General features: G+C 47.9%; 2 protein-coding genes across 2 annotated transcripts; both read right to left on the reverse strand.

The window, feature by feature from the left end:
- Positions 1–1,742: 1,742 nt before the first annotated feature.
- LOC112886488 (probable carboxylesterase 15) lies at positions 1,743–3,283 on the reverse strand. The gene has a single exon (XM_025952398.1). It carries the CDS (start codon positions 3,014–3,016, stop codon positions 1,940–1,942), a length of 1,077 nt encoding a protein of 358 aa, XP_025808183.1. The 5' UTR covers positions 3,017–3,283; the 3' UTR covers positions 1,743–1,939.
- Positions 3,284–6,626: 3,343 nt separating this feature from the next.
- On the reverse strand, positions 6,627–8,182 carry LOC112886580 (pentatricopeptide repeat-containing protein At4g14170-like). Its single transcript, XM_025952528.1, has one exon. The coding sequence runs from the start codon at positions 8,065–8,067 to the stop codon at positions 6,853–6,855; it is 1,215 nt and encodes a 404-aa protein (XP_025808313.1). The 5' UTR covers positions 8,068–8,182; the 3' UTR covers positions 6,627–6,852.
- Positions 8,183–8,888: the final 706 nt, after the last annotated feature.

Consider the following 8,888-nt stretch of genomic DNA (forward strand, 5'->3'; position numbering starts at 1 on the left):
TGAAATATACTCACTCATTATTTTGATTTACTTATATTTTTCTATTTTTAAGAGCTATGTTTAGAGTATACCCCTGAATAATGGTGTAGACTCGAATATGAACTGAATGTGTCTGTTTAGTTCACCATTTTGTTGGTGCTGGTCACCGTTATTGCTTGGCAAAACTGAAAGTATGAACTAGCTATTAAGAGTGAATAGTTTGAACACCAAAATAGTATCAACCTAGTTCTCGACTTGTTAAATGGTACAGATTTTTAAATTTGGTAGGCAAGTTTGGCATTCGAAGAATCGGAGATGATGATAATCATCCAATCGATCTTCTCCCTGCCACATGAGTGGACACCATGACAGCTGCCCGCACACTGTCCATTCCTTTTTATGCATGTTCATTTATCGCTTCTCCGACTCCAATTTTATCCTTCATCTCCCCTTCATTTTCCCCTTCTTCCTCTTCTCTCTAGATGTAGCAGCGCCAAAAGGATCGAAAGCAACCATGCCGTAAGTAGCTGGGGAGCATGCGGGAATGGGGCTGGGCACGCAATGGCGGCCTCTTCGGCTAGGCTCCATGCATGACAGTACGCTAGTGTGCGGTTCCCTCAACCTCAATGGCAGCGGTGCAGCTGGCCATGTTTTTTCATTTTTTTATTTGAATTTTATGCAAAAGTGATGTACATAATTTTTCATCCACTTTTTTATTGCATAGACTTCCAAAAAAGTAATTTCCCTTACATTTGTGTTCTAACTTTTGCCTTGAACTTATGTTCTTAAATATCTTGTGTAATTTACTTTGTTCCATTTCTTGTTTCCTTGATTTTTTCCCTGAAATTTTGTTTCCAAATTTTTTGTATAGATTCTTTGTTACAGAATGTTTTGTTCGAAATCTTTGGTTATCAGAATTTTTCTTGTCCATTTTTCATTGAAACAAACAATTAATTTTTGTTTCCACTATTTATCACTAAAATTTTCTCTTCCAATTTTTCCTAGAGTTTCAGAATTATTTGTATTAAAACTTGTTTGTTTCAATTTTTTGCAATTTTTTATTTAAATTTGTTTATAAAATATTCGTTACATAAAGTTGTTATATATGTGTATGTATAATTTATTATATATGCTTATTACATCACTTTTATATAAATTTGCTACATATTTTTTGTTTAGACAAGCTTGGTATTAGTAGTACATAAATAAGGCATGCCATTTTGTTTGTTGGGGTAGGGAATTTATTTGTCGCGTGCGCAAATCATCGCAGAAGCCGCGCCCTAGCCCTGTTCATCTTCCTCCCTGAGTCAGGGGAGGGTGGAGCGACCGCCGGCGAGCTAGGGGAGGAGGAGAGGGTGGAGCGGCCGCTGGCACCTCACCGGCGGCGGGGTTAGGGTTTTGGGTTGCTGGAGCTTTCAATGGCCACCTGCCCTAGAGAAGGAGGTCGGTGGGGGCGGCGGCCCGGCGGTGGTGACGGTTCGGCCGGCGGCGGAGGTGAGGAGGCGTGAGAGCTCCGCCGACCTGGCAGGGTCGGATAACCGGTGGGCAGTGGCCGGCGGTGGGGCGAGGAAGAAGGCGGCGGTGATGAACGGGTGGCACTGCAGCAGTGGTGGAGGACGAGGCGGTCTTCTACGATAGCTCCGCATGAGCTTGCGCGAGCTAGAAATAGACGGCCCCTGGACGGCATCAGAAATAGGGCACATGAGAGACGCTGAAGCCAAAAAGGAAATTGCGCTGTTAAAAATTTTCAAAAAAGGATGGTCGAAGATTGACCTCTGGTCGAACATATGGTTGCTTATTTGAACTTTTGACATCAATAAAAATGCATGAGCTGGCTCAAACTCAAGCCAAATGTTACTGGTACAGGGGAGACGTTGACCTCGATTGCGCACATCCACAAGCACAAACACAACGAAGCAGCAGCAACACATGCTAGGTACATATTCTTGCGCTTCAGTGTTCAGTTGCGGGCGACGAAGCTCGTGATGGCGTTGATCAGCTCCTGGGTCCGCTCCCCTGTGGCGGGGTCCATGTCGACGGCGAACTTGTTGAGGTAGAATGCGTGGCTCATGCCGCGGCTGAGCAGCACCTCCACATCCTTGCCGGCGGCGCGCAGCGCGTCGCAATACTCGAGGTTCCTGTCGCGGACGAGGTCGTTCTCGCCGACGGCCACCAGCATCGGCGGGAGCGGCACGGAGTCGAGGGCCGGCGCATGCGGCCCCATGGGGCACGTGAACGGGTGCTCCTTGGTGGCGCCGACCGGCAGCGCCATGGCGTTGAACTTGTCCAGCATGTCCAGCGTGAAGAACACGGAGTCCGACCTCACCTCCAGCTCCGACCGGCTCCTCGCCGCGCGCACGAACCCCGGGTGGATCGGGATGCCGCCGGCGACGCGGAGGGGCGCCCAGCTGCCCGCGCCGTCCTGGCCCACGCGCGCGGCGACGAAGTGGACGAGGTTGGCGCCGGAGCTGTCCCCGATGAGGAACACCCGGGAGACGTCGGCGGCCTCACGGAGGAGCTTGGCCGCCGGGTCGTCGAGCGCGCCGCCGTCCTCGGCCAGCGCGATGGAGCGGAGCCGGCGGAGCGCGGCGACGCCCGTGTCGACGTGCGCGGGCAGGCGGCGCTCGGGCGCGAGCGGGAGCTCGACGGAGACGACGGCGGCGGGGACGGCGCACGCCAGGCGCGAGTAGAAGTGGTGGTACATGAGCCAGGACGGGTGGGAGACGCAGAACCCGCCGCCGTGGAGGTGCACGATGACGGGCAGGCGCCCGACGCCCTCGCCCCCCGCCACCTCGGGGAGGTACACGCGCAGGTTGGGCTCCCCGGGCAGGTCGTGGAGCGTGTGCCCGTCGCGGGGCTCGGCGTACGGCGCCACGGGCTGCATCAGCGGGAGGGCCTCGGGCGGGCCGGTCCACGTGCGGTCGACGCTGCCGTCGTCCAGCACGCGCAGCCAGCCGGACACCTCGTCCACCACCTTGCGGCCGCACGCCGCCCCCCCCTGCGGCGGCTGCGACTCGGCGAGAGGGGCAGTGGCCATCGCTCTTGCCGCACAGGTGGTGCGCTCTCCACTGGGGCACGCGGCCGGGCAGGTGCGCGCGCGGCGTTGTACGAGGTGGGACACGACGCGAGCGGTGGAGATGGTTGGGGTTGCACGGTGGGACGCGGGAGGCGGGCGAGCGGCTGGGCTTTAAAGGCAAGCGGCGAGGCGAGGCAGGGGGCGCAGGAGCTAGAGCTTGGTGGTGTGTGGCCTTGTGCCCTTGTGGCCGCTGATCTGGAGGTCATAATTCGGGCAGGCACGGCGTGGAGTGATCAGAAGCTCAGAACCATGGTTGACTCTCTAGGAGTCGGTCCTCTTGGCGCTACTCAGAAACATGTGGGGAGGCATCGTTTCAAATGTGAACCCAGAACCAGAAACATGTTGGGAGTCATCGTTTCAAATGTGAAGGTTCCTGACCGAGCGAGCGTGGACCTGAGTACTGACAGTCCTTTTCATTTCTGTACTAACGTTATCAACATTTGTCATGGTATTTTCTTTTCATTTCTTCCAAAGGTTTGCATTGGTGATTAAAATGGACATCAGACCTAACGACGCATCAATTTTAATTTTCAAGTCATTGAGGAGGAGGAGGAGGAGGAGGAGAAGAAGAAGAAGATAAGCCTATTTTAGTTACGAAATATCAAACATGATTTGACCTGGCCAAGTTACACACTATCGTGCCTCTGCCACCAAATTATTCCCCGTACATAAATCTGTGGAGTGAATAACAGTGGACATATTCAATGGTCCCATTTTTGGATATTTTGGTATTTGGTAATGCAACATGACCTTATTTGTTTTCCGGATGACCCAAAACATAGCTCGTCGTCATCTAATAGCACATAGCTCCCACTTGTCTTTGATCCAAGTTTTGCAAGCCAGCTGCTCCAATCAAATCGACTAAACCTTGCCAGTATTTGTCAAAGAAAGACGGTGAAGAATACACTTCAGTACTCCACCTCATGCCACTATATCAGGCTTTAAAGAAGCTGTGATGTATATAGTACGCTAGGAGTACACAGCGACCATCTTTGAGAAGATCAGAATTATTTCATTTTGACATTGGTTCCTATTTGAGTAAACTAACCTCCAACCTCTGATCTACTCAACTAAAATGGTATTTGTAGCAAGGGACTGCACACTCTCATGCTTCCATAACCAAGGTCTGAATACTCTTTGTAGGAGTAAAAATAAACGAAGTACCAGACGTATTCCCTGTACATAAATATTCGGAGTAAAGATTGATTTGATATCACTGGAAATTTTCAATGGTGCTATTGTACAATTGTTGATAGCGCAACATGATCTTAACTATGTATTGTAGAAAACACAAAACAAAGCTTGCTGTCACCAAATTCACGCGTCCCCTAGCTCCCACTTGTCTTTGGTCCAAGTTAGCAAACCACCTGCTCCAATCACATTACATCTTTCTTAATGACACATTAGTCTGCTGCATGTTCAAACAAATTATATTTTTAAATTAAACCAGTGTTAGTCAAGTCTACTACTGTATTTGAGCTAGTTTATTATCAGATAGTAAGATTTGTGTGAATGGTGGACAATATACTTCACAAATGTAGCACAAGGAAAGCAACCAAAAAATTATGTGCTCTGAGTTACTGGAACAACAGTAAGATGGGATAATTACAGCACCATCGTTCAGAATGGAAGAGAAGGAAAGCAAAACAAAGACATGTTTGGCTTGGTGCGTGTGTTGGGGATTTTACTCCACCAAACAGAAGAAGAGAGGAAGCGAGGAAAATCCAAAATGACAGAAGCAAAGTGATGAGAGCCCAAAAAGCCCCCTTCTCATAATAAATTGGGTACTTTATATTTATATAGAAGAGGGAGAGTGTGGCAAACGTTCCCCAAGCCCTTAGTGGATACAATATCATCTCTATATACGCTGGGCCATTTCCCTCAACAACGTGAATTTGACAAGCTTATGCTCTAGCGTGAGTTGTGCATGAGACCAAAACTCTTGGCTGTGATGAGTGCTGACAACTCAACGTACAACTCAAAGTAGTCACAAAGTTTCCGGATCAATGGGGTCAAGAAACGGGGTACCGTCCTTATGAGAGGATTTTACAAGGTGAGGATGAAAATGACCCCGTGTTCTCAGGACGGGGTCGACGTTTCCGGATCGAGGAACAGTACCTTCGACCCCGATTTATGTCACTCTCAAACTACTCTGGCACAGAGGCGGTTCTCGTGCCAATGCCTCACCATGGGGTTCATGACTTCAGGCATCTTTTCCATCATCTTTTTGTAGTTCCTCGACGATCCCGGTGCCTGCAGAATCTAATGGCTCTACAGTCTGTGAAAGGGAATCCTCAGCTAACAGTCCAGTGCCATCCATAAGACAGCTTGCAACCATAACTTCAGTTATCAACTTTATTTGATTTAGTCTAGCAATTACTATCTAGGGCAAAATTCAAGACTGGAATAGACTTGAAAGCGATGACTTGACAGTTCTCAGTGTATATTCCCTGGCTTTTCCAGCCATTTCATAGTGGCATTTAGAAAGCTAAATTCTGTTTGTCTGCATTGCTTATGCAATTTCATGAGAAGAAATGAGAGTCCTATCCTTTGAGAATATTTAAGTAATTGTGAACAGTCAGAAAAAACACTCTTCTGTTGACCAAAACTTTCTCAGAAAAAACAAGGAAGTTGGATGGTTGGAAAGGTGGACTGAGTTTGCAGTTATGACTTATGAGTGTCTGTTATTGAGGGTAAAAAATCAGATGGAAGATCGAAGTCATGCTAATAGTCTATTTGTCTCAGCCTCCAAGGACAGCGATTGACAAGCTATTTGCATATGGAATAACTTATTCCTTTACATATTATATGCATTTGAAGGTGAATTATATAGAGTAGTATAATATCATCATATCCCCCTGTTAGGCTGGGAGAGTCAAAATGAGCATGTATCCATTTATGCAAGGAGTTCCTCAGTAAATCATATAGTTATCATACCAGCATTAGCATCAAAATTTCTAGAACTGAAGTATCACTCCCATTTCTACTCAATATGAATAAATCGAAGACAAGAACCCATTTCTAGGTGGTCAAACAAAAGGGTCTAATTTATGTCAATGCACCGATTATGTACACATAGTCTGGTTCAGTTCCATACCATTTGCTCAAAAGTTCATGTAGAGATCTGAACACACTATGAGCGATCTTAACACACTATGAGCCTGAGTCGTAGTTACTTCTCTGTTCAAGCAATAATTGTCTCAGGGAACTGTACAGTTTTCAGAATCACTGCAACAACTTTATACACCGGCAACCCAGCACAATGTCCATTAGCACTGCATCAAGACTAAAATCGTCAGTACAGCCCACTTTAGCGTATCATTTTCCCATCACCTGTTCTATAGAACAAGGAACACTGGTAATGGAGAAGAAATTATTAGCAAATAAACCCACCACCATATTGCCATCCACTTCTTGTGACTACCAGACCAACCTTAACCAAACATTTCTCCTCATGTGTCAACAAACTTGGGTATCATGATGTGTCAGTTTCAAAAGCTGTTTCAACCCCCCAGCCACACATAGTGGACTGTCTCTTTCTTCCTTCCTCAAAGAGATTGAGAAAATTGCATGATTTCAGATTATGATCATCATGTTTTATTTTTATCAAGTCGTCCATATCAGCTCAAGAAGTGGCTTTCTTACATTTCGACAGCACAACACAGTAACTGACAACATTATGAAGCCTATAACTATCATGCGCTCATGCTGTGTTGCCGATACATCTCATTCACTCTTAGTGTCCGATAAGCACCTCTATTCATTTGTGGGCAGGGTACCAGAGAGTAGAATCTGCTTCAAGTACTTCTAACTCCGTTGATCTTTATACAAAATCTATCAACATCCAATTCAACTGAACTATATCCAGGAAGCTTGTTGACTTTAACTTCTTTCATGAAGCCTCTTATTCTCTCTGCATCACTATACCTTCCTACATCTGAATATATGTTTGCCAAGCTCATATAGTAGCCACTCTTTCCAGGAGACATGTCCATCAATCTCTTTGAAACCCGTTCAGCAGCCTCCATTTCTCCATGCACTCGGCAGGCTGCTAGTACACCTCCAAGCATTGCCTCGTCAGGCTCAAAAGGCATTTCCTCTATCAACTTCACAGCCTCAATAACACTCCCTGCTCTACCAAGCGTGTCAGCCATACAAGAGTAATGCTTCAGTTCAGGCTCAATGCCCCACCGTTTCATCCCCTCGAAGATAGAGTATGCTTTGTCCACCATTCCTGAATGTGCACAAGCTGACAATGCCCCAAGAAAGGTTACCGAATTTGGTTGGATTCCTTCAGTTGCCATTCTATCGAAAAGACCCAATGCAACATCAGAACGCCCATTCAAACCATGACCAAGGATCAGTGCACTCCACGAGATAACATCCCGCCTAGGCATCCCAGCAAACACCCTTTCAGCGAACGCGAAGTCCCCGCACTTGACATACATGTCCACAAGCGCGTTCCCAAGCGACAGAGGCATCCCTAGGAACCTCCGTACGCAGGAGGCGTGCACACTCCTCCCATGACGGCGCCACCCGAGCTGCCCGCACGCGAGCAGCAGGCTGACCATGACCACCGCGTCCAGCTCCATCCCCGCGGCCACCATGCCACCAAAGAACCGCAGCGCCGCGTCGGGCTCTCCTCGCTGAGCGTACGCGGACAGCATGGACGTCCACAGGACGGCGTCCCGCTCGCGCATTCCGTCGAACAGCCTCCGCGCGTCCGCGAGGTTCGACAGGCCCGCGTAGCAGAGCACCAGCGCGGACGCCATGAAGAGGTTGCCCTGCGCGCCGAGCTTGACGGCGAGCGCGTGGGATGAGGCCGCGAATCCCGCGGCGCCGGTAAGCGCGCAGGAGCGGAGCACCGGGGGCAGGGTGAAGTGGTCCGGCGGGACGCCCCGCGCGAGCATATCGCGGAACGTGCGGAGCGCCTCCCCGGGGCGGCCGGAGCGCGCGAGCGACGCGAGGAGGGCGTTGCAGGAGGCAAGCGTGGTGGCCGGGGAGGGAGGCATGCTGCGCTCCGAGGCGGCTGGCGACGCCGTCTCGCCGCCGACTGCCGCGTGCCGACAAGGAAGTGGGCCGTGGGGACGGGTGTGTTGCTGGTTGATCGGAGGCCAGAGTTTTGGGCTCGTACCAACTCCTCCTCTCTCAAGCCCTGTCATCATCTCTATCTAAGCATGCACATATTATGGAGGCGCCAGAATTTTTGTTAAACATTTCAGCCCATTAACGGAAGCGGGCCACAGTTTGAGCATAGTAATAAAGGGAAAACTCCTTCTTTTTACCCCGTGAACTTAGGACCAGCGTGCCTTTCCTTCCTGGATAATAGAACCGTCCGTTTAGACTCTTCGAACTTGCCATACTGGACACATATCTCCCTGACTGGTTTCTCTGAGTAGTTTTCTCCTTTTCTTTTATATTTATTTTAGTTGAATCTTTAAAAATTATAGTAAATAAAAAATTATAAAATAAAAATTCTAATTTTTTTGACTCGACATGAGTAGATCTATACAATGAACATATGGTAGTAAAAAAGATTTATTATACTTTTAGATATATATTTTTCTATAATTAATTCATAGCTACAGTTTTGTAGTTCATTATGGTGAAATTTTTATGGTGGAATCATTATATACTTGAGTTGTAATAAAAATTTCAAGCTTATTAGATCATGTATGTTTGAGCATTTAAATTCCAAACTATATCAGGAACTCTTCAGTTGCTCAAGCATACATGATCCAATCAGCATAAAAGTTTTACTGTAGCTCAAGCATATAATGATTAGACCACTACAAAAATTTCACCATAATTGGACCATGCAACTGTACCTATG

The sequence above is a fragment of the Panicum hallii genome, chromosome 3, assembly GCF_002211085.1.
Source record: "Panicum hallii strain FIL2 chromosome 3, PHallii_v3.1, whole genome shotgun sequence".
Classification (NCBI taxonomy): domain Eukaryota; kingdom Viridiplantae; phylum Streptophyta; class Magnoliopsida; order Poales; family Poaceae; genus Panicum; species Panicum hallii.